Genomic DNA, 27,520 nt, shown 5'->3' with positions numbered 1-27,520 from the left:
ACGATGCCGTACAAAAAGCGATCGCAATAGGTCATCAGACCCTTCGGTCAGATGATCTAAAAATGATATGGGAAGTAAATACAGTGAAACAAACTATGGTCTTTTCCATAAAGCCAAGTCACGTTGGAAGAAAGATTGAATTATTATGCAGGTAAACATGTGAAGGATACAAAAACTTGAAATCAAAGCTCATGCTAATTTCTCTCTTCAAGGTCTATACTTTTTGAGTCAACGTCTTCATCCTCCACACCTGACAATTAAAAACCCAATTCTTCTCTCTAAGGGTAGGTAAGCCTTAAGAGATGAGGTAATCTTCAGGAGCAAAGTTTGTCTTGTCTTTCTCTTCCGGATCCTCTTCCACAGGTTTTGCAGCCGTGTCTATCAAAAGGTCGGATTTCTCAACCTGCAGAATGGAAACCAAACAATAATTTGTTTATTATGTGTCAAGTTTCAGAGTCCATTTGTCTTAAGGGAGACCTGAACTAATGCAAGATCGAAATTTTAATTGTATTTTTTCTTGTTTTGTGTAATAAAATGTCACTTTTTCTTACAACTGTTTTCCTTAACAAACTATATCCCATATATACTGTATTTCACAGCCAAAACACCATCAAATACATTTTTACTCCACTTAATTTGATAGAGTTAAATTCATGTAAAGTAAACAATAGGATATAAACAGCTTCCCTGGGTACTCCACTTCCCTACCACAATGACACCATTCACTTCTATCCGGGCCAAGAGTGATTAATATAAGTTGAAATAATATCTTTTGTCAATGTCATAAAATTTATAAAGTTCGCAGTACAGGCAGGTAATCATACCACTGTTTATAGTGTATCTACTGTACATACAGACACCAGTATAAACAGCAAGAATTCCACAGAAGTGGATGTGTTGCCTGCCCAGCAAGATTTCTGGAGATGAGTTTTATAGAACAACAGACATAGATATTCATTGCATTTATGTAATTTGTCCATTTGTCTGAGATGTCCTGGGTAAACTTGCAAATCAGATGTATAGTGTCAAAACAAAAAAAAAAAAAAAAATACTGATTTGCTCCAAATATGGCAGGGACAGAGACAACCCACCGGACAAACAAGCCCCTATGGTTAAGAATCATTGTATGAAGTTTGAGTCTAATTGTCCCCAAAAAAAAAACAAAAAAAAAACCCCAATCATACAAAACCAATTTTCTTTTCACAGCTGCAATGATTTTGGCCTTTGACTTTTTGATCTTAAAGCAATCCCAAGCAAGTACCATTGGTAAGTAATTGTATGGATACAAACTTTCTATTTACAGTAACAGTGACCTTGACCTTTGACCTTCAAACCTAAACAGCAATCCCTAGCAAGCCCCTTTGGTATGAAAACACTTCATGAAGTGTAATTGTCCAAACAAAATGCATGAAAACCAACCTCTTATATATGGTCACACTGTCCTTTACCTTAGACTTTCAAACCTCAAAAGTTATTCCAAGGAAGCACTTGGCGTAAAGAATCACTGTATGAAGTTTGAGATTGATCAGCCGAACGAAACTGAAGTTATTGTGAAAAAACTAATTTTCTGTTTAAAATAACAGTGACCTTGACCTTCAGAGCAGAAAGTGATCCCAAGCGAACACTTTCGGTAAGGTAACAAACTCAGGTTTTTATGAAAAAACCTTTGTGCAGATGATACCGCTGCTGACATAGAATATCTATATGTCACACTTTGGCAGACAGCCGACACAAAAAGGAGTTCATCAAAACCGGTTTGCTCAGTCATGTGTGGCATGGGTAAATTTTGACAAGGGTAATACCTGTGCAATGAACAGAGGGGAAATTACTTTGAAAGTTAAGGACTGATGACAAAAATATATTTGAGGAGAATATTCCAGGAATCCATGGTTAAATAACAAAGAATATATAAGGACTTGGTCTGGACCATGTAATGAGTTTGATGAATAGGGGGTATTACAGTAACACAGGTTTAAGGAAGTAGGATTTCATGGAATAAGTTGAAATTGTGGTATCGTGAGAATACCTACCTCCTCCTGTAGAGCAAGGTAATTTTCTATTTTGTCAATAGCCTGGTTTTCAAATAGGAAGTCATTGGTGAAGTCCACACCATCCGACTGCCTAATAGCTTTGTCCATACATTCTATAACAAGACTACGCATGTACACACTAGGATGCTGGGTGTCTGCCAATTCTTGTGTAATAAAGTTACATCGCTGTTCAATTGGCATAACCTGGTGCTCTGTCCTGTTGAAGATATAAAACATGCAAGTGAATTCATTAAGATTCGACTAATGTCTCTTGGTATGACAGCAATCAAATTTATTGTTTCAGCAGTAAAATATTTCAATTAAACAAAATGTGAAAGGACTTAAAATGATTGCCGTTATCTAAAATTTCGAAGCAAAATTGACCTTGATAGCAATGAACAGATGTCTCATTTTATCAATTGGAAGTCTTCCTTTCGAAAAGAGGTGTCTAGACAGGAAGGATGCAAAAACCAGGAAATAACATTTAAACAAACTTTATATGCACTCCCTTGTGCTTAATACTATATGAAGTTTTAATCAAGTTTGTCACTCCTTATTCAAATAAGTGATTATGTGGAAAACAAACTAAATCACTGACATGTCAGAAAGGACTCGGCTTTGTGTCTGACATTTATGGGTAAATCTAACCATTTTAATCAATTTTACATCTTTACACCCGTATACGACAATGTAAAATTTGACCTTGACTTTCTAACACTGTGACCTTGAAATTTGGTCAGCTGACAACTGGTGTTATTCTGAGAAATTTTGCATCCCGCATCTTTGATGTAGTGTCATTAAAATGGTGATAAATGTCTATTGTAATAAGTGACCTTCACTGCCTTCACAGGTGACCTTTTGACCCCTAACTCAATCCAACCCTATATATTGTCTAATAATATTACAATATTAGATTTCATCAAGTTTCAAAACAATTGGTCAATACTATCACAAGTTATCATTTGTAGTTGACCTTTGGACCCCAAACTCAATCCCACTCTATATTACCTCATAAGCTAACATTTTATAAAGATTCAACCAAATCCAGCAATCTTTAATTAATCAATAAATTTTGAATGACAAACAATCATTACATATTTGTACCACATACCAGACTTCATAAGACTTCCACATGGCTCTCCGCTGTCTGTAGGAGTTGGTGTCGGTGAAAGTGATGATTGAGATGTAGTTAATTTTCTACAAAAACACAAAATCTTGTACCAAACTATTGTTAGCTCAGAAACATTATTTCAAGAATAAGATATTTTGTTGCTTTTGTGACTCAATAATATACAAAATCAGTGTAGATATAAAGACAAAATCATCTCATGTATTATTGGTGCCAGTAAACTGCTGTAATTCTTATCAGAATGGATTATCAGAATTGAACGTTAACAGTCTATAGTAAACTGTACACCATTAAAGAAGGGGTTATCAGAATTGAATGTTACCTGTCCATAGAAAACAGCATACATCTTGCCCTTGGAACACACCAGACTGACCTCCAAATTCCGTGGCAGTTCCCAGTCAGAGGCATCAATAAGACAGCCCGGGAAACCTAACACAAAAATTAAATACACTTCACACATACAGGATAGCCATGCTTCATTAAAACAGGGCCAACAGTATAAGATGTTAGGAAATTGTATCACTCTGAAAGTTTTGTGATATCTGAACTCTAACACTCTCTCTATTTCACATCAGTGAAGATATTTGTGTTTACCTGAAAATCTGTCCTCCTCGCGTTCCATCATAACAATTTGTCGCCCTGAGGTGAGAGAAAAAGCTTTCAGCTCACCCCGGATGTTGACAAAAACGTAGGAAGAACCTGTTGGTCCATACGTCTGACTGACCTACAAACAATTGGATGGTTTGTCAGTGTATGATGGTAGATCAGCACAAAATGAGACAAATGAATTAAACAATAATACATATACAACAAAGAGATACCATAGTTTATCATATATATTATACAGTCATATCCATGACCTATACTGACATAAGAGGAACTACCACAATTACTAGTCACCTCCATTACCAATACTGACACTGACACCAGGGGGACTATCATTGTATATCAGTCACCTCCATTACCAATACTGACACTGACACCAGGGGGACTATCATTGTATATCAGTCACCTCCATTACCAATACTGAAACTGACACCAGGGGGACTATCATTGTATATCAGTCACCTCCATTACCAATACTGAAACTGACACCAGGGGAACTATCATTGTATATCAGTCACCTCCATTACCAATACTGACACTGACACCAGGGGGACTACCATTGTATATCAGTCACCTCCATTACCAATACTGACACTGACACCAGGGGGACTACCATTGTATATCAGTCACCTCCATTACCAATACTGACACTGACACCAGGGGGACTATCATTGTATATCAGTCACCTCCATTACCAATACTGACACTGACACCAGGGGGACTATCATTGTATATCAGTCACCTCCATTACCAACACTGACACTGACACCAGGGGGACTATCATTGTATATCAGTCACCTCCATTACCAACACTGACACTGACACCAGGGGGACTAGCATTGTATATCAGTCACCTCCATTACCAACACTGACACTGACACCAGGGGGACTATCATTGTATATCAGTCACCTCCATTACCAATACTGACACTGACACCAGGGGGACTATCATTGTATATCAGCAACCTCCATTACCAATACTGACACTGACACCAGGGGGACTATCATTGTATATCAGCAACCTCCATTACCAATACTGACACTGACACCAGGGGGACTACCATTGTATATCAGTCACCTCCATTACCAATACTGACACTGACACCAGGGGGACTAACATTGTATATCAGTCACCTCCATTACCAATACTGACACTGACACCAGGGGAACTATCATTGTATATCAGTCACCTCCATTACCATTGTACACATTGTCAGTGTACAATGTACAGTGTCATTGTACACTGACACTGACACCAGGGGAACTATCATTGTATATCAGTCACCTCCATAACCATTGTACACATTGTCAGTACTGACAGTGTCATTGTACACTGACACTGACACCAGGGGGACTACCATTGTATATCAGTCACCTCCATTACCAACACTGACACTGACACCAGGGGAACTATCATTGTATATCAGTCACCTCCATTACCATTGTACACATTGTCAGTACCAATACACTGACACTGACACCAGGGGAACTACCATTGTATATCAGTCACCTCCATTACCAACACTGACACTGACACCAGGGGAACTATCATTGTATATCAGTCACCTCCATTACCATTGTACACATTGTCAGTGACACTGACACTGACACCAGGGGAACTATCATTGTATATCAGTCACCTCCATAACCATTGTACACATTGTCAATACTGACACTGACACCACCAGAGGGACTACCATTGTATATCAGTCACCTCCATTACCAATACTGAAACTGACACCAGGGGGACTATCATTGTATATCAGTCACCTCCATTACCAATACTGAAACTGACACCAGGGGAACTATCATTGTATATCAGTCACCTCCATTACCAATACTGACACTGACACCAGGGGGACTACCATTGTATATCAGTCACCTCCATTACCAATACTGACACTGACACCAGGGGGACTACCATTGTATATCAGTCACCTCCATTACCAATACTGACACTGACACCAGGGGGACTATCATTGTATATCAGTCACCTCCATTACCAACACTGACACTGACACCAGGGGGACTATCATTGTATATCAGTCACCTCCATTACCAACACTGACACTGACACCAGGGGGACTACCATTGTATATCAGTCACCTCCATTACCAACACTGACACTGACACCAGGGGGACTACCATTGTATATCAGTCACCTCCATTACCAACACTGACACTGACACCAGGGGGACTACCATTGTATATCAGTCACCTCCATTACCAATACTGACACTGACACCAGGGGGACTATCATTGTATATCAGTCACCTCCATTACCAATACTGACACTGACACCAGGGGAACTATCATTGTATATCAGTCACCTCCATTACCAATACTGACACTGACACCAGGGGAACTATCATTGTATATCAGTCACCTCCATTACCATTGTACACATTGTCAGTGTACAATGTACAGTGTCATTGTACACTGACACTGACACCAGGGGAACTATCATTGTATATCAGTCACCTCCATTACCAACACTGACACTGACACCAGGGGAACTATCATTGTATATCAGTCACCTCCATTACCAATGTACACATTGTCAGTGTACAATGTACAGTGTCATTGTACACTGACACTGACACCAGGGGAACTATCATTGTATATCAGTCACCTCCATAACCATTGTACACATTGTCAGTGTACAATGTACAGTGTCATTGTACACTGACACTGACACCAGGGGGACTACCATTGTATATCAGTCACCTCCATTACCATTGTACACATTGTCAGTGTACAATGACAGTGTCATTGTACACTGACACTGACACCAGGGGAACTACCATTGTATATCAGTCACCTCCATTACCAACACTGACACTGACACCAGGGGAACTATCATTGTATATCAGTCACCTCCATTACCATTGTACACATTGTCAGTGTACAATGTACAGTGTCATTGTACACTGACACTGACACCAGGGGAACTATCATTGTATATCAGTCACCTCCATAACCATTGTACACATTGTCAGTGTACAATGTACAGTGTCATTGTACACTGACACTGACACCAGAGGGACTACCATTGTATATCAGTCATCTCCATTACCAACACTGACACTGACACCAGGGGAACTATCATTGTATATCAGTCACCTCCATTACCATTTTACACATTGTCAGTGTACAATGTACAGTGTCATTGTACTATGACACTGACACCAGGGGAACTATCATTGTATATCAGTCACCTCCATTAACATTGTACACATTGTCAGTGTACAATGTACAGTGTCATTGTACACTGACACTGACACCAGGGGGACTACCATTGTATATCAGTCACCTCCATTACCAACACTGACACTGACACCAGGGGAACTATCATTGTATATCAGTCACTTCCATTACCAATACTGACACTGACACCAGGAGGACTACCATTGTATATCAGTCACCTCCATTACCAATACTGACACTGACACCAGGGGGACTATCATTGTATATCAGTCACCTCTAATACAATACTATCTCTGATGCTAAGGGAATTACGCTTAAGTCAACTTCCGCCAGAAAGATATTGACTGGTAATCTCAAACTTGAATGATCCCGAATATTATAAAGGACTTACATCATACTGTACAACATCATTTTCTAGGATGTCGTTGTACTCCGCAGTAGTGAGGTGGATGTCGCGTCTAAAAGGTTTCAGTTCTCCGATAGTCAGGTCACACACAACAATCGTCAGGTGGGCAGCTAACAAAACAAGTAATCATTGTTCATTGTTTTTGTTGTATGACTATTGAAAATCTAACATTTTACTTATATTTTCTAATCTGTAATAACTGTAATCATGTAACCACATATTGGCCAGTTTTAATGGAACAGCATAGTCTTTCCCAGAAAAACTGGCAATTCTGATTACTATGACACATCAAATTGAAAAGCTTTACATCTGTCATGTTATCAAAAAATTGATAACAAGTTTTCAACGGCAGTTAGTCACATGAGATAAGAACTGCTGTCTCCTGTCCCACAATGAAAAATTTAACAGGACCTCAATCATCTCTACAAAACCATGAAAATAATGTTGAAAACATTTGACCACATGCTAACACTGTCCCAGATGATATTTATCTTTTTGTTAAAATATTGTGAATAAATGCATCAACCAACGTTTTGTTTTGTCTTGAGATCTAGCATCAAAAAACAAGATTTAACAGCAATGCACAACAGACAACATATAGAGAAATTACTATTAACAATCTTCAACCAGGACGAACCAACAGATATAGGTATCAAGATACTATAGGAAAAATTCAAAATTCATGGATACAATTTTAGAATTCACTTTACCTTTGGGAGGGTATGATGGAAAAAGCATAAGAAAGATCATATCTCGCCCGTTGATAGACATCTTGGGTTCAAACAACTTAGTGTGTTTCACCTGAAAGGAAATGCAAGTTACAAACCTAGAAAACACAGTTTTAAATTCACTTTTACAATAATTGTCACTTTGACAGTGAGGAGCAGTGAAACATTGACAATGTTGTGAAATTTAACTTCTCCTTATAAAGAGAAAAAGGGGCAAGTAAGACGACGGCAAAACTCTCCTTGTATGTAGTATTTATTGAACGACTCTCACACATGTAAGTACTGTTTAATGTTTAATTCAGAATACTATACATTTGTGTCAGGAGTTAGGCGTTTTCTTACCTTTATGGGTTTGTACATGCGTGTTACGTAGGAAGAAAGCGTGTCAGTCTCAATGTGTCTCATGACAAGATGGAACATGGCACCTGTAGTCTTTACACCACCTTTTGGGGCATACACTAACAGCTGACAAATAATAAGAGAGAGAAAAATCAGTTATATAAAATAAACAGTTTGTAATGTGACTTGTAATTTATATAACAATATCATTTACCATCACACAGAAATTCACCCGGAAAAGTGTATCAAAAATTCATCTTTTTGTTCATGCCAAGTTTTAAACTCTAAAGCTTTCATCAACTAAGAAACTCAACTTTTTGAGCCTACTAGCTCAATTCTAATTCATACTAGATGTGTCATGGCATTTGATTGGACGATTAAAATAACCATGACATACCATCAACAAATGTTTCCTTTATAATATCTGACTTGGATGATTTCTAATGACGTTGATGATTCCGAGTGACCCAATTACATCATTAAAGTGATGTCAGGAATGATAGAGAACTCCAAACATCAACTAGATTTCTCTTGGTTTCAAAAAGTTAATTGTGTCTCATATACTGAGCAAATTAACTCAGATTTCTGAAATTGTGCACAAAACAGACACTGAATTGTCATGCTTTTTGCTTGTTTAAATCTATGAAAATTAGAACGGGGATAACCTTCCTGTGATTTGAAAGTTACAATGTGACTATGCTGTTACAGTATTTGTAATACTGTCTCTGTTACATGTTCCCAGTAAAACTCAATTGATGATATACTACAAAACTTTCAAAATTCAGTAGCATTACCCCTAATTAATAGGATCTTGATGTCAATCATCATTATGTTCCTTAACTGGTGTAGGTTTGAGATTTTATCATTCATTTCCTCATATTCTAATCAAACACTTGATACTTAATACAACTCTATATATTGATTTGTCAATATTTATAATTTATTTTTGTACAAGTTTTCATCAATAACAGAGCAAAATTTCATAAACAAGAACATGGATCGTATTAAAAAAATCTTTCATTCATGTTAAAAACTTACTGTGAGGCCGTCGTCCCTCAAAATTTCTTTATGCCAGGGATCACCCAGCTGCATATTGTCTAAGGTGGTCTGTGCTAAAATTAAAAAACAAAATAACAAATATACTATGATTCCAGCAAATACTGAATAATAAAATAAACAGAACTAAAAACACAAGTAACCAGAAGGTGACAATGCTACAGTCTGGTAGACCAAACTAAACTTATTAACTCCTTATCACTGCCAGATAAAGAACGACGGAAATATTCAATCAGATATATTAGACCACACTTGACCTCTTTGACCTTGAAGGTAAGTTAATGTGTACCATTTACTAGAATGTACTCCAGCATGCTGCAGGTTAAACAGCATGATCTCATTATCCTATTTACAGAATTAAATTCAAAGAACATCTTATTGTACCACGATATACACGACAGTGTATCATGTTGAAAAATTTTCAGAACAGATTTCTCCTGAAGAAAACAAAAACTAGCTACTATATATCCCAGTATATATCCAAGGTATTGTCAATAATAATTCGACTTATGATATTTACTTGTCTTTCTTTGCTTGGCTATCTCTTGAAGTGTCCTTGGACGTTCACCAGGCATCTGTGACAGTCGGTCTGTGAAAATCATCTGAAGGGATGTAAAAATCAGTGTTACAATGCTTACTCATATTTCTGTCACATGAAATAAAAAGTTGTCCTCCTATAGTTCAGTTTGATATAATATTATTTACAACATACATCGTGATAAACATTTGAACTCTAAGCTAATGATTTGTCCTCTAACCTAATGCTGTGAACTATGAACTATTTCTATGACCTCTAACCTAGTGATATATTCTCTAACCTAATGCAATGACCTCAGAACTATTTCTACGAGCTATAACTTTGTGATATATTCTCTAACCTAATGATATGTCATCTAACCTAATGCTGTGAACTCTGAACTATTTCTATGACCTCTAACCTAGTGATATATTCTCTAAGCTAATGACATGTCTTCTAACCTAATGCTATGATCTCTTTACTTACTCTTTAACTTCTAACCATACTATCTATCCTCTAACCTAATGCTATGAAGTATAACCTACTGATATGACCTCTTACCTTTGGCTTCTCCTTGGTGATTGGTGTGTACATGGCCTTTGATGCGGCAATCCGGTATTTAAACTCAGGAACATACCATCCTGTTGTGGTCATATTCTCACTGTTAGAGAAACACCAGCAGGTCAAATACACAAAATACACATACTACAGTACAGAAATAGAGCAATATCTTCTAATCAGATATCTAAATTATAATGATTGTTAATTGCTGCATAGTATACAAAAGAAAAAAACATATTTATAGAAACAAGGGCCCTCAGACTGGTTACGCTCTCCGAATAGGACAAAATTTAAGTATGAACAGTTACAAAGGGCAATAACTCCTACAAAGAGAATGGTAATTCTTGTGCACTGCACTTCTCCTTGTTAAGATCTATCTATCTACAATGTTTATGTTCATATCTCTTATAGTTTTTGTGTTATGCTCCGGACTAAATCGTGACGAACAGATGGACAAAGCGATGACTATGTGCTTTTCATTTGGGGAACATTAAAAAAATTAATTACTGGAGGTTTGATTTGCTGCTGGCTTTGTTGATACTTGAACAGTCAGGTGTGACTTTGAGGTGGGGTCTCATTTAAATAGCTGGTAGTATTTCACTGAACAACATACTGGAGGTCTGTCACATGCCTTTAATTTGAATTTCCACACTCATACCTGGTAATCATATCAGGTAAGTTCCTACCTTTTGCTTCACCATGTAAATTTATACCTGTGGTGTTGGGTAAGTTCCCATCTGTCATTTCAGCATATCAACTCATACCTGTGGTGTCATGTAAGTTCCCACCTGTCATTTCAGCATATCAACTCATACCTGTGGTGTCAGGTAAGTTCCTACTTGCCATGCCAGCATATCAACTTATACCTGTGGTGTCAGGTAAGTTCCTACCTGTCAAGTTTCCACAGCATGATATAACCATCGGTGTCAACAGTGACCATGCGGTTGATGTTGTCCACATATCCCATGAATGTGATGATGGTTTTATGTCGTCTCAGTAGCTCTGCCTCAATGCCTTTCCCTATTACATTAATACCTTCAAGCTCCTCCTAAGGACAAATCAACAAGTCCCGACTTACAAACAATACGACTCATCACATGCCACTAAAAGTCGTAATCTTCACTGGATATCTTGATAATTTGGATATTTTGTTTTACATATATTCAGATACACATATCTCTTACTGCATTTTTCATTCTAAGGATTGAATGTCTATTTTGTTGCTTTCATGGCCTGATAAAGGGAAGTGAACCTCGTGCAAAAGATGAACTACTATGTCAGTTGTAATTCATCATGTTTACAAGTTACATTCATACTTCTTGCTGTATGTTCCCATTTCTATTATAGTAATGGTGACCTGACCTTTCACCTCTGAACATAAATAGCAATTGAGAAAATCTGAGTGTAATCATACAGCCTTATAACTAAACTGGGGAAAAGGAGTTCAACTTAAATTGCACCTCACTACAGAAGCTGAAACCTTTTAATGTATTTTAATATGACATAAGATTAGTGACAACACTTGTATGTCAATAAAACAAACTGAATTCAACAACAAGACAAATATATGTAAAAAAATATTTCTAAGTAAAATTATCCACAACTTTTTCTCTAAAATAACAATTTTTGTGTAGATGTAGTGTCACTCTGACCTATAGGTCTATAAAATGTGCACATTGTTATTTGTTAGTTACTGATTCCACTCGTCCCACTTGAATTGCTATCTTACAAAGTTCATTTGATTGAGGATCTTCGGGGCCTCTGTAAACTCAGCTGATCCAGAGCTGCCAAGAGCATATTCCAGGTCAGCTTTAAGGACATCTCCGTTCTCCAAAGCAATGCAGATCATGTTCTGTAACAGAAAAATAATTATTATAACACACGTCTTTATTAACATAGAAAAACCTAAATCAACAATACCAAAGCTATGTTCATTTCATGAGCAGAATTTCTCACTAAAGATGTTAATTAAAGAATATAGCATTTGCTACAGATTTGGTATATTTTGCATGCGAGAATGAAATTTCTGGTTTGCACAGTAATTTACCTGGATTCCAAAGAGCGTAAAACTAGGGTAGAAAGAGGCGACTGTTGGTGTGAAGCTCTGGGTTAGAGTTTCCTGTTCCACAAATGGCCCTAAAAGGATAAAATTTAGGTGTCTTATGAACTAAAAAGTTATGTGTAGAACAGAGAAAAAATACACTCCATATATACAACACAAAAGATACTTTCATCAACTCTGTATTCAAGATATGATAGAATATAGTAAATATTGAAATATGATGGAAAATGACACTGATACATTACATTTCAGTAAAACTGATGTATTCTAGGTGCACTGACATGCTTAACTACCTCGCCTTCCTTATAGCTAACTTCATAAATAAAGCTGTATCATTTACTGTATTCCAGCACATTTTTGGAGCTTTTATATACAAATGTGCTCGTAATGCTTAAATAATTTTTCCATCTTCCATACTCTTGTTTTCCAGCAGATCTGAAAACCCTGGCAATATTTGACCCTAGCAAACACCTTGACCAAGAAATATCAAGATTTAACTTAACACCCTTGATTCTGTTACTCAGAAGATAAGTGACCTTGACCAAGATGATCTTAAATATCAGGCAGGCAGATACGGAAATCTATAATAAATAACATTATCAGGGAAATACAAAACTGATCTTAGTGATGCTTACCTTGGTAAAACATGAAATCATTCTCATCTACATCAAATTGGAACATAAGTCCCAGCTGTTTAGGAAGCTGACCATCTGAGTCTGGCTGGATACCTAGTGACTTTGTGTCGGCCTTCCTCAGTCCTCCACCCAAGAATGACCATATATTGACTAAACCCTGGACATAGATGATGTAATCAACCTCAATGAATTTGTTAAACAGTTTTCTTCATTTATGTAGACATAAAGATATACAGACAAAGAGTATTTAATTACTGTTGATGTGTCTGCCCTAAATTTAGATCTTGGGAAATTTTTCAATCAAAATTCACCTAAAATACTGTGTCAGTATTTATTTGCCTAATACTGTACATTTTTTAAAGAAATATGATATATATGTACTCATATATTGAGCCTTTAAGTAATATTGCAGGAATTTACAATTTTTTTAATTTAGTTTGTGTTTTCTGCTGTTTTATATCTCAGCACATACTGTTTAGAAACTTTGAAATGGAATGTTTTTAATGAAGATCACTTCTATAACATCTAATGGAACACTTATTTGGTTGAATATGGTAACAGAAAACAGGACGCCACAGAAATCATGTGGTGCCTATAATCAGAAAGCTTCTCAATCTACAAACGATTTTCTCTTCCCAGTTCTTCATATTTTTACAGGTGTACTGCTTAGGTGAAATAGCCTTATTGCAATGCATGTTAATGGGCTGAAAATACGAAATCTAATGATCTGATGAAATGTGTATACGTACGGAGGCAGTAGTTGTAATGAGCCGAGAGTTGTCCAGACTCCAGGCAATATACAAAATGGCGTCATTTCCTTTCTGATTGTTCACTATGACTTTAATGGGTCTCCATGGCGCTGTCCAAGTATCATAGACGATACAATCCCCTGTAACATGTTAAGAATTATAAGATCTCTACAGTGACAGAAAACAGTATATAATTATCAGTAATAGATACAGGCCCCTGTGATACAACAACAATCATAAGGTTCCTGCAGTGACAGGTAAACAGTATATAATTATCAGTAATAGATACAGGCCCCTGTGACACAACAACAATCATAAGGTGACTTCAGTGACAGGTAAACAGTATATAATTATCAGTAATAGATACAGGCCCCTGTGATACAACAACAATCATAAGGTTCCTGCAGTGACAGGTAAACAGTATATAAATTTCAGAAGTAGATACATCCTCTTTGACATGTCAACAATCATAAGGTGACTTTAAAGTGACAGGTAAACAGTATATAATTATCAGTAATAGATACAGGCCCCTGTGATACAACAACAATCATAAGGTTCCTGCAGTGACAGGTAAACAGTATATAAATTTCAGAAGTAGATACATCCTCTTTGACATGTCAACAATCATAAGGTGACTTTTAAGTGACATGTAAACAGTATATAATTATCAGTAATAGATTAATACCCCTGTGACTCATCAACAATCATAAGGTGACTTCAGTGACAGGTAAACAGTATATAATTATGAGTAACAGATACAGGCCCCTATGACATGAACTGTTTAATGTCACTGTAACAGTTACAACAATTTATTACAAATACAACCTTACACTAACTTCACCTGTAGTGCAGAAATGTGAAAATGAAAGTTTGATGTAGTTCTCAAACTGAGTAGATGTGTCAAATGAGTGTTAAATTATTTGAAAATGAATCAACTCATTTTTCATGATTTCTCAAAACAAATATTTCTTCTCTAAAAAAAGTAGATGGTCGAGAATGTGTACGAAATATTAATTCCAACCACAACCCCCTGCATCTGCCACTCCAGTTTTGCTGATAAAGGGAAAGAATACAGAGTAAATCTTTTTGACAGGCTTATTCTAGGATGAAAAACAGTGAAGTTAACATGTTTCAGAAAGTTTAAATAACTGATGAATGTGTTCATATTCTCAGTCCTTGTCACCAGTTAATGTGAAAAAGGAGAGTAGAAACCTAATCTTACATTGTGGGACCTATTGTTTCCAGCAATAAAATTAAAAAGGTCATATGGAAATCAGTCTAGATTGATCATTAATAATAATTTGTCCATGTGATCTTGTTGTATGATAATATATGTATCATGTTATGTAGTTTACCAAAAGTAAACACATTAAAATTGAAATTACAAAAAAAGGGGTAGAGGGAATCATATGTGACCTTAACCCTTAGCAAAACACCAAAGACAAACATTTTTTCATATGTACACATGTACAGTCATATAATCTCCCTACCTTGCTACAACAGGTCTTGGAGTTTAACACTCAAGAAATATTGTTTAAGATTTCAAATCTACATAAATTTGTAAAATTTTGCTTGTGACAGTGATAACTTCCATACCATGGATAGTTCCCACTGCAAGAAAACGTTGATTTGGGGATCTAGCCATGGACAGTACACCTCCACATCTTTTAGGCAGATCTATACGATGTAGAGTGGCCTCCATCCTCTGTTGAAAACAAATAACATTTACCATTAAAATGTCGTGTAAATGTTTCAGAAATTTTTATTGTCATAATAATGAAATTAAAAAAAAAATTAGAATGATAAAAAAAAAAAATTAAGATGTTGTTTTATGGTTTACCTGAAGAGGTTTATCACTGAAATGGTTCTATCTACTCACCGACCAATATTCCACTTCCTTGTTCATATATGTTTGATAAATGCGTTTAGTTCGTTTGACATCTGGTGTGTCAGTGCGTATAGGTTCATATGCCCTAATATCTACAGGAATGATTTGATGATATTCTAGTACTATGATGTCTGGGTCCTCCTCGTCGTCCCTGTAACATAATATCACTGTTACTAAAACTGCTACCATGAGTATCAATGTTACTGACATGGTAACTAGGACCTTTTCTGTCTGAGAATCATTTTTTGTTTAAATAATAAAGAATTTTTAATTGTTTTGAATACTCCTTTATCTTGACTTTTATCAAACATTAAGATTGAAAAATATATACATTTCGCAGCTTCTGAAAGAGAATTCCATACATGTATATCTATAACAGCTAAGGAAACACATGTACTGACTAACACTAAAGCTTTCCTGATATCAGCATGGTGAATGCGTGCAAACAAGCTCACAGCCAAGTCTCCATGGCTGTGGTTCTATAATCTTCCACACGGTGCACTACATTTCACTGTCTGTGTGAACTACATTTCTATCATTGATGTTTGTTTGTTTGTTTATTTGTTTGTAGTAGTTGGAGAGAAAGGTATACTTTTTAAAAGTTTGCAACAAAACAGCCAATTAACGAAAAAAAAAATGTATAAAGAAAGCATTGATTTCCTCTGAAATGTTTTGTATAGGGTGTTGATAATAAAGATATTCTTAAATGAGTTTCAAATTCAAGCAAGATCTAGAAAGTCTGTGTTTAAGAAGCCTCTGATGAGACAAAAATAAAATATTTGAGTTTCAACACATATACTTGGATCACAAATCTGACATTGGTAAATTTTATTTTTCTGAGTGAAAATTGAATATTAATAAACCCTTAATTTTTTATCAGTGACACTTATTCTTTCAGATACTACCAATGAAGTGAAAATAAAGAAAAAAAAATACACGTGCAAAAAATTCCACCACCTTTTCTTTAAAAGATAATAAAATCTATGCACTATCATATCTCCAAAAATATAAATAAGACATACAAAAAAACTATGCTACGATACATTATACATTTCAAAATATGGATGATTAAATCCTCTAAATAGTTAAATGATATAACTTCTTTATACTATTTCTTGCAACATCTAAGACATACAATATCAATGGTGACTATCAAATTATCTCCCCTTACAGTTTTACTGTGAAATAAGGGAGATAATTTAGTGATGTCCCAGACAATATTTCTAGCTATGATGACAAATATTTACCTCCTCCTCAATATCGCCTCACTCTGCCAAATCATCAAACAGGTGAAAATGTGATGTGAACATGTGATTACATATTTAACACACTTCTTGCAAAATGTCTGCTGGTCAATATTACGGTGTCAATTCAGACATCCTTTCACAACCTTACATACATAATTTATATTAATGTTTTTAATCATAACCAAAAGACATTACATTGGTAGATGTGTGTTATTTATTAAATATATCTGACCTTGTTAACTTGTAAAAAGCCTATATATATCTATGTCAGCTTTGCAGAATTTCCAACAAATATTGATTTCTGACCCATGCTGTTAATACTGGAACTAAGCAACAATTAAACCAAATATACTTGATCTGTGATAAGCCCACCCCCTGACTTTGAGTCTGTAGTAATATGTTGGCAACCTGGGCTTATTACAGGACAAATAAAGTAGACAGACATTCTGTAAATGGGTAGGAGAACCATTTTGATATACATTGTATTTAAAGATGTAACACATATTAGCCAGAACCACAACAATGACCAGATATATCATTGAATTTATGCTGTAGTGAAAGTTGATATTTTTCTTATTTAAATTATTTTGTTTTAATTGAATTTTAATTCAATTAAAAGCACATTGTGTCCAGTAAGCTTATATTCCAGATTATAACAACTACATAAACAGAATTCTCCAGGTTTTGTAAGACTTCTCTGTGTACATGATTTAACTATCAATTTTAATTACTCATTTGACAACCCAGAAAATTAATATCCAACATTCTGGTATAAATGGTACTGTAATCATTTCAAAAGACTGGTTGATATCTAAATCAATGAATAGTACTGCAGTAAAACACAAAAGTAGAATAAATATCAACAAGATTCAAATATCAAAATATCAACTTCCATGTAAACTTCCTACTTCAAACATACATCATCCAATATAAACAGTGTCAGTGAAGTGAATTAATCATACTAACAGTATCTGCTCTGTTAAAGTTTTCATTTATACCTCTAGTATTATGTATTAAAGTACAAAAGGTAGATTTGTAATTCAAGGAAATACAAATAAGAAGTAAATGACCCCCCCCCCCCCCCCCCCCCCGCACCCCACCCCACACATATCCGCATGACCCTGCATTTAGAACCATAAAGTGTGAATTTTTCAAAGGTCCCTCTCTTCCCAAACATGATCATGGTATCAAAATGATGTCATAAGTACCTAGGTATAATGCTTAAGATTCAATTTCAATAGTCACAAAAACACCTCTTTTTTTAGATTTTAACTGTCAGTCCATATACCGGGTAGTCTCAATTCAACAAAACTCTATAAATCTTCAAATCTAAAAACTGAAATTAATAATTATGTTTGTAGTCCCACTTTTCTTAAGCAAACAATATTTCCTTGAGATTTGTTATTTTATTTTTGTACAACCGTTAGTGCTGAATGCAATGATAAAATTGATTTGATTGATGGCAACCTTCTTCAAATTTGAAACTCTCTAATGAAAGATATAACAGACAGCAGTTTGATATTAAAGTTACACATGGTAGTGTGACATGATCATGCATACTTCTGTACATTTCACATAAGCCAAAAGCCTAGTCTATAAGTCGAATGAGTCTAATTTTTCCAAGTAATCAATGACTAACATACAACAACTGAACACAAGTAAATATTAAATATAAATCTATCAATATTAAAATATTAATAAAACAAATCAATTTTTTTAAAAAAAAAGGTTAAAGTTATCTTTTCTACAAATATATTATATCTTTGTTGTTTCATATCTTAAAGGTTAATAAAAAAAATAAACCTGAAGAAATTAAAATAGCTAATCATGTTAAGCATTTTGATGTTGTGAATCAAATATCAAAACAAGGTGACAGTGACATCATAAACATGTGTCAATCACAAATCCCTGTAAATTGTAAATGTTAATTGAGACAAACTTGATACACCACAAATACAGAGTAAGTGACTTACTTTTCCCCTTCTTCATCCGCCACCTCTTCTTTCTTCTTCTTTTCAGGTTTTTTCTTTCTGATGCGTTGTGGTGCTGCCTTGACTGTGAATGGCTGAGAGTGACCCCAAAGTTCCATCCTAAGGTCAAGATCAAAATAACGAGACAATGCAGTAAATTACGATCCCTAAACAAATGTAAAATTATTGCAGAACAAGCTTTATTCTCCGCTTTAGGTCAACAGCTGAGAATGAACTATATATGATACATGGCACACTGCCTAACCAAGGTTAACCCATAACCCAAATATGAGTTCCAGTTTTGACAAGACAGCAGAATGAAGGACAGAAGGATGGACAGATACAAAGAAAAAAAAATTTTCATTGATTCTCAAATTGAATGTGACAAAATAGAAACTGTGAATGAAATTTGAGAAAGATTTCATATGGTAGTATGATGTTTTAACACAGTTATTGAAACATAACAGATATATTCCCATGGAAAAAATATGTAACTGCTTCTCTTCCCTACCTCTGTCTGTTCCTCTGTTGTTGGTATCCAAAGAATGTCTTTGTAACCATACTGTATCCTTGATCATTGGGTTGTCTCCCTTGATCCTCTCCAAGTACTATAGCCTGTTTTTAATAAATTTCAATAGACATTTTATTTGGTTTAGTATTATTCAGCATTCCATATCTTCACACTTTTTATAAAGTCAAAAACAGATGGACTCTAAAGTTAGCTAATATAAACCGCCATTAAAGAGAACACATGTAGCTACAAGAATTGTCACTGGAATACAGGTCAATTTCTTAATGTGTCCTAAGTAACAGACCACGAAGAACACTCTAGATTCTCCTGGAGACCACACATTAACCCTCCAATCATACAATAAGATACAGAAGTTCTGTACTTACCCTCATTTAGCATAGGTAAACACAATTTAGGCAGAAGAGATCTCACTAGTCTTTAAGTTATATCAATTTATATCACCCAAAACAATAACAAAATATCCTGACTTATTTAGCAATGTCTACTCATACCTTTTCTATAAAATATATTTGTACCACAAAGTGCGTAATTTGATATATATGGTTTTCATCACAGCTCTGGCATTTGTCGCCATATTTTAGCAGTTTTGTATAAAGACCTACCTCAGTCCTGTTCATTAGTTCCTTGAAGGCCATGTTCCTGACCATACCATATGTATGTTTCTGTTCATCCACTGCCTCCTTGGTCATGTCAGCTGTCACCTGTCAACACATATCAGAACTGATTTGTCTGTTGATGCGAAACATTTCTTTTAGTAAGATTTTTAAAAAGTAGAAAATCCCATATCACGATATAATATCACTTATTTTTGTGGCACCTAATTTGTGAGAAAGTAGGCATATAAAACCTCAACTACTTGAAAAAAACTTTACAGATCTCTGAAATGAAAAAAAAACAGGGTTTTACACTATAATACTTAAGTATAAGGTAAAGTTAAGCTTATTTCCATGATAATTGGTCAGTGGTATTTTTACAGACTGTTGCCTTGTTGACATTGTTGTCAATATGTCATATAATGACCATAGTCATTTTGTCATGGTGACATAAAAAGACCAATGCTGTGACTTCATGGTGACTTATCCAGGCCCTAGCCATGTTGTCATGGTGACATAAAAAGACCATTGCTGTAACTTCATGGTGACTTATCCAGGCCCTAGTCATGTTGTCATGGGACTTATATCAATGCCCTAGCCATGTTGTCATGGTGACATAAACAGACCATTGCTGTGATTTCATGGTGACTTCTCCAGGCCCTAGCCATGTTGTCATGGTGAATTAGGCCTAGTTCTGAGATGACTTACGTCTAGTACAAGTTCTTCCATGATGAGCTGGACTGCCTTCCTCTCTGACAGAGCAATGGCTGCTTTTTCCAGGTCCTTGCTGTCCTTTTCTACTAAAGCCCTGTACAGAAATAGCAACTCTGTGAACATTCCTCCTCCCAATCCTTCTTTCACACACTCTCACAAATCCTACCTCTACAAGGTACATGATTTCTAAAAGTCATGCAAATCCCTTACAAGCAACATTTTCTATATTTTCAAGATTGGACATCTGTCATTCTGAAGTGAGAATCAGGCTTTTGTAAGTATTTCATCATTTACAAATATATAGGTAGTACTGTGAACATAATCAAGCCTTATCATACCGTACATTTGGTACCTTAAATCATGACTACTTGTAAATTCTATATTGTTTATCATTAGATAATAATGAATGTGAAGCCCATCAATGAATTCATTCATTAAAACTGTAAAAGTGAAATGAGTTATACTGCCTCCTTCTCCACAAATACTATATAATCCAGTATAATGACATTATATTGATGAGAAAGTCATGCATGTTTCATCTTTCATTATAGTTTAGGATGATTTTTTTTGTATGTAATGGTGTCTGAATATTGGCAAAAACATGCTTAATGGGCATTTTTGACAATTATGAGTAGATCCGAAAGATTTTTGATAAATATGGAATGTGAAATGGCAGCTCTACCTCCAGAACATGTTTACTTACGTGTAGGCTTCCTTCTCTACTAGAGGGATGGCCGGCTTGAAGTAGGAGTCCAAGAATCCTGTCACTACATCATCCAAGATGGCTCTCACCTGAGTACAGTTAATTAGTAAGATGTGTACGAAAGTTACCAAGTATATTGGTTAAGTTTTTCACATTAAGACAGATTCTGAAATATTTCATGTACAATGGAAAAATTTTTGAAGTATAAAGTTTCATCATTTAAAATTAATTTAATATTGTGGACAAATCATTAAGCAATCATTTTTCATCTTATAACTGTTTATATATCGATATTAATACAGCATGGATGGAAATTTAAAGAAAATATATTTCTAATTTTCCTTTAAAATGATGTTAATTCTCATTTTGGAAAGTAACCAGCTAAGCAAAAACACAATGGAAATCAAGTCATTTTGCATCTCAACAACTTTATAGATGGGAAAAATAAGAGGGCACAGATTTTCACACTAATAACAAAACTGGTGATCAGTTCCAGTTCTCAAGCATCAGACAATACATCTATGTTAGGTAAAACTCACAAGGAAGTAGTGTTCTATTTGTTGTGGCTTGTAAGATTGGATGCCCATCTCACCGCGGTATGGCCGTTTGTATTTCTCGTAATGCCGCTGAACATCCTGTCTGTAATTCAGAGTCTGGTTTGATTTATCTATTTAAAGGTGCTTCAACACATATAGACCACTACAAATGCAAACTCAATTAAATACCTGTTTCCAGTTACTACAAAACTTTAGGTTTGGTACAAACTGGCAAATCCCTTTCCTTTCAAATTGTTTTCTTGATATGTGAAATGACTAATAGAACATCATCTGCATCATATTACCAGTATTTCAATTATACATTAAATCTCAAAATATCAATAATACAATCAGTAAAAACACAGAGAAGACAAGACAGGATGACGTTACCTCAAACGCATGATTTTATCAACTGTCTGTGGCAGAGTTTTGATTGTGTCCTTGATGGTTGCATCCACACTATGTACGGCTCTCTCTGGAGTAGCCACACTGAGACGGGAGTAAGGCCTTGCCCCAGACCCACCTCCTCTCTGGACAATGTCAGGCGCACTCAACACAGAGTCTATGGACAAGAAAGTGAATTGTGTTTAAAATACAATTATGAAAGTCCAAAGGAATCTAAAGTGTCATGCTCACAATCACCTACTGAAATATGTTCTGTACTTCATAGAATGGTGACATTATTTATGTTTGGTAGGTGAAATTTTGTTTTTGAAATTTTGAATTTTTGTCCATGCAGTTGTCAAGAGCATTAATAACACTGGTACATGTGCCAAAATATTGCAAGTTTTACTTATAGACTTATAGGAAGAAAAATATCATATTTAATGAAAGATATATTGCGCTTTTATTTTGGTCTTTCAACAACAAAATATTACTTTTTACGACATTATTTCAAGAGATTTCAAGAAATTTGTTTAAAATGACATATTTTCTTCCTAAATCAAGCTATATTTTATAAAAAAAGATAATCTTAATATTTTAACAAAATCAAATTCAAGTCATATCAATTCATATAAATCTACTTTAGTATCTCATATAAGACAAATACATCAGACAAATTATGACTTCTTTTAAAGTTCTCAAAAATGACCATAAAGGTCACTTTTCAATAAGTCTAAATACAGGTTAATAAAGGAAAGTGTGCAGACAACAAATGAGCTAACTATTATGGTATATCTAATTATCAAATGCACGTCATAACAGAATTTAATATCACAATGTGGTCTGACATTCAATGTTAATAACTTGTTTTTGTTACCAGTTTACCAGGCTGTAAATATAATCCATGCCTGGTAGTATATGTACACCTACATCTATTTATATTAACAATAAAACAACTACTACTTAATTGTCCTGTATTGGTCTGTTTTGTTTGTTTTGTTGAGTTCATTGCACTGTGAACATCCAGGGTCACTTTGAGGTAGATAGTGACTACATCACAGTCGCAAGACATTTAGAGCAATTAGAGTAACATGTCTTGCACAAGAACACAATGACATCAGTATGGACTGTTGGGTTTTTCAGCTTCCTGAGAAACACAAACCACTTTGAGTAATAGAGCATTGATACATACACCTTGGACCTTCATCTGAGGTTATGTAGTTTGGAATATCCGTCCTGGCATCCCCACCCACCTAACCCATCCCCATCAAATGTGATGTATTTGCCTCCTTGCCCCCTGAGCATAGAGCAGGATGAAATGGTAAGATATTGAGTTATTGCTATTGTCATAATGGAAAGACATATAGGATGACAAGCCATCTCATATCAAAATTAAACATGTCATAATATACATGTTTATGGGTGGTTGGGTGGCACAGTAGTAACACACTCGCCTTTCACCTAGCCATCCGGGGTTTGATTCCCGGAATGGATGTGAAAAGGTATGGGGTCACCTGCCCAACCACGTGGGTTTTCCCCGGGTACTTCGGTTTCCTCCCACATTAACACCCCTCGCATGCTTCCATCCAAGCCAACAAGAGTGATTTATATAAGTTGGAAAAACTTGCTTCGCAACTGTTGTAAAATAAAGAAAGTTTATTATTATATACATGTTTATCATTATCACAAATAGTATCACAAAAGTAACAAAAGAAACATAACAGGTGTTAAAACAAGAAGCATTAGTTAATGTATAACAGCTACACAGCTACACTACAAACACAATATAAGTCAAAGGGTACCCAAACAAATACATTCGGTTTACATCAATACTGAAAAAGAAAATATTTGTAATATCTACCTTCACACCCCTAAGGAAAAGCTGGGCTATTATCCCTATCAATGAAAAGGTGGTCTCAATGTAAAATGGGAGGGTAGTTATTACAGGTAAGCACTGATTTAAAATTTATCTTTACATAACTTTATTGTGTTGATATTGATTAAAGGCGAATAAATTAAAAAAAATATATATATATATTGTTCACACAAATAATTTGTTAGGAGTTATTGAATACTGTCATCTCATTCAAAATTTCTCTGTTTGTTTGGCCTTAATTTTTATCATTATGAGAACAAATTATTGGCAAAGCTACAAGATTTAAACAAATATTGTGGAGTTGAGATGAAGTCTTTTCATCATGACATCATAAAAGTTCTTTACATGTTTACTGTGTAAACTTGAATGACAGCCAAAGGAACATCCATTATATACAGTATGAAAGGCAAAGGATGTGTCTTTTCCATGTGCTCAGTAGACCGTTACAACAGGTCCTTTAATCTATACTCCTTTGCATGAACTTCTATCATTGAAAGGCAGGCAGCAATTTGAATATGAAAACCACTTTAAGATAGGAAATGAAAAACTCATATTTGATTTCAATTTATCAGTTTTTAACACATATTCACATTTTCTTCTGAAGGATATACATGCACTACTATATATTATTCTTCTATAATTTGTACAGATCAAATATATTATTCAGTTATAAAAAGTTCTTAAATGAAAGTATTTTGTGATTATAGAAATGGGAAATCTTGTTTAAACTGATCCTTACGTGACTTTAGCAGGAACTGTTTGTTCTCATAATGATTCTGTTTGTGTTTGTTAAAGAAAAATAAATTGAAAATCAACAATAAGAGTACACTTTTTAAAAAGATGGTCAATGAAAGAAAATTTTCTCATAGAACTGCCAGTTTACTATGTATTCTTTGAAACAATGCAACATAATGAAAATAAATCAAGACAAACAATAAGTAAATAAACAAACAATTTATTCATTTACAATGAATATTCTTATAAATTGTTTTCAGACAAGATTCAATAATTACAACTGATTATCCAGTAAAAATCTTTTCACCATCTTCACAGTGGAATAAATCAGAATGTTGTTAGAGAGATCATTCTTTCTAACAAAATATATGTAACACCCAACTGAACAAGATGAGCCCTTTTATTTTTCTTGTTTTTCCCCCCTCTTTTTTTCATCAAACAAAAACATGTTTTAATGAAATGTTATTTTAATGTAGCATAAGCTATTGTTTTATCTTAATATTAAAACAATTTATTTCATTACTTTTTCTATATAATTATAATTATGTACATTTTATTAAAAATCAGTGACATTTAGAATTATTTGATTTCATAAAGTTTATCATTACTATTCAGTGAGAGAAATTTATGCATTGTAACTACAGTCAGCAAGTAGACGTAAGTTTTCACTGCCCTTGAAAATAATTATATCTTGAGTTTTAAGAATGGGTACATATATATAATGGTTCAAGCATACTCTAAGATTGAGTAGTTGTCTTCGTATATAATTTACTGTACATCAAAGTCCAAATATCTCACCAAAGACCACAAGGACATAATCAAGTATATTCCTTACATATTAAAATTAGTGATAGTATTTATCACTAATTTTATCATATATGACAACACTAGTACATGACCCTGTGTGACGACTGAAGTATAGGATGTTAACCAGGTATTTTGGAATCTGATGATGAAATGTGGAAGTTCAAATTGCAAATATACAGCTCATTAATTATCATTTAAGAACAAATCTATTTCTATTGAAGACAAACCCATCACGTTATACTTCTTTAAAATTTCATAAATAAGGTGAGATGCAAATTTTGGAAAATAAGCAAGTTTTCTCATAACTACAAAAAAGTATATAAACTTACTCAGAACCAAAACTTATTCAAACACACAGAAAAACAAGGGAGCAAAATCTTTTCAGAAGAAGTTAACAACTGGATAAATATTTTGTTAAAAATTTTAACAATAAAACATAAACAAGTTGTGTAAATTTTGTTATTGTTAGTAAATGTAAGTACAAAGATACTTATCAGGGAAACCAGAGTTTCACAAATTATCCAACCAAATGTGAGACTGCATCAAAATATACTCTACCTTGTCGCGCTACAATATAACAATTCAATACAACATTGACAAACAAAACATTAGGCATGACACCATATAAATAAATATATCTTACATACTCCCTAATCACTGTCATGCAAAGACTTTAAAGATAACTTTAAGAATATAAGTAAGTGAACTACACAATCTATACTAACATAATTTTTTTTTTTTTTTTTTTTTAGAATAACAGAGGTGTACAATTTACAGTTTAAAGCATTAGCCCCCACCCAAAATTTCAACCAAATAAAGCCCAATCTTTACTCAGAGTCCCAATTGTCAGGTCAGTACACCTCTGATGTGATCAATATTGTCATGAACAGCAAATACAATTATTTTGATTTTTTTAATTTATAACAAAGTTCTCGGCAAGAATGATTGGGGGCAACAATTTTCAGCCATTGAAGAAAAAGTTAGGGACACATGAACTGTGGAAACTTTAGTCACTCACAGCTCTAATGTACATATCTATGTATCATCATTCACTGACAATGTTGTAGTAAAATTAAAACAAAACATTTGTATTCACTGTTTCTGTCTTTATAAGATTTCACCTAACAACTAACCAAGCATATTTATCAAGCAATGAACCAACCATGTAAAACATATATATAATCCTTGAGTCAAAAAAGCATGGAAGGATGGGATTGAACCATTGTCATGTCAATAATGAAAAATGACATTTTATTTTGATATTTCTACATAATAGATATGAATGGATTTCTGACCAAAATATTGGTTTATTGCAGGATAAATACAGTACATTACAGACCAATAAGCTATTCTTAGTAAACAATATAAACACTTTACTGAATGATAATGGTTGTTGCACAACATGAATAATGTGTACATGTTCACCAAGTCCATGGGAAATGTCTGTGAACAGGACAAGGAAAATATCTGAATTTCCTTCTCCGTTTCTTAGGTAAAGGTGTAGTAACAT

The 27,520-nt window shown here is 34.6% G+C and overlaps 1 protein-coding gene across 1 annotated transcript in view; it reads right to left on the bottom strand.

Annotated features, from left to right (window-relative positions):
- Window positions 1–295: 295 nt before the first annotated feature.
- LOC132544320 (uncharacterized) overlaps window positions 296–27,520 on the bottom strand; it is a 29,919-nt gene continuing 2,694 nt past the window's right edge. The window contains exons 5-29 of the mRNA XM_060207897.1: window positions 22,599–22,770; window positions 22,212–22,311; window positions 21,673–21,761; window positions 20,964–21,063; window positions 20,265–20,363; window positions 19,642–19,745; window positions 19,134–19,250; window positions 15,905–16,064; window positions 15,622–15,730; window positions 14,026–14,165; window positions 13,277–13,433; window positions 12,627–12,715; window positions 12,309–12,431; window positions 11,470–11,627; window positions 10,564–10,679; window positions 10,022–10,138; window positions 9,484–9,557; window positions 8,449–8,571; window positions 8,089–8,179; window positions 7,364–7,488; window positions 3,754–3,883; window positions 3,482–3,588; window positions 3,142–3,227; window positions 2,031–2,247; window positions 296–403 (exon numbers count right to left, since the gene is read on the bottom strand). Coding sequence (XP_060063880.1) covers window positions 296–403; window positions 2,031–2,247; window positions 3,142–3,227; window positions 3,482–3,588; window positions 3,754–3,883; window positions 7,364–7,488; window positions 8,089–8,179; window positions 8,449–8,571; window positions 9,484–9,557; window positions 10,022–10,138; window positions 10,564–10,679; window positions 11,470–11,627; window positions 12,309–12,431; window positions 12,627–12,715; window positions 13,277–13,433; window positions 14,026–14,165; window positions 15,622–15,730; window positions 15,905–16,064; window positions 19,134–19,250; window positions 19,642–19,745; window positions 20,265–20,363; window positions 20,964–21,063; window positions 21,673–21,761; window positions 22,212–22,311; window positions 22,599–22,770 — 3,011 coding nt within the window. The remainder of the gene's footprint in view (window positions 404–2,030; window positions 2,248–3,141; window positions 3,228–3,481; window positions 3,589–3,753; window positions 3,884–7,363; window positions 7,489–8,088; window positions 8,180–8,448; window positions 8,572–9,483; window positions 9,558–10,021; window positions 10,139–10,563; window positions 10,680–11,469; window positions 11,628–12,308; window positions 12,432–12,626; window positions 12,716–13,276; window positions 13,434–14,025; window positions 14,166–15,621; window positions 15,731–15,904; window positions 16,065–19,133; window positions 19,251–19,641; window positions 19,746–20,264; window positions 20,364–20,963; window positions 21,064–21,672; window positions 21,762–22,211; window positions 22,312–22,598; window positions 22,771–27,520) is intronic.

Source organism: Ylistrum balloti, unplaced genomic scaffold (genome assembly GCF_031769215.1).
Source record: "Ylistrum balloti isolate Yb309-2 unplaced genomic scaffold, AGI_CSIRO_Ybal_v1 Utg369790, whole genome shotgun sequence".
NCBI classification, from domain to species: Eukaryota; Metazoa; Mollusca; class Bivalvia; order Pectinida; family Pectinidae; genus Ylistrum; species Ylistrum balloti.
This window is presented reverse-complemented; position numbering and strand designations above follow the sequence as displayed.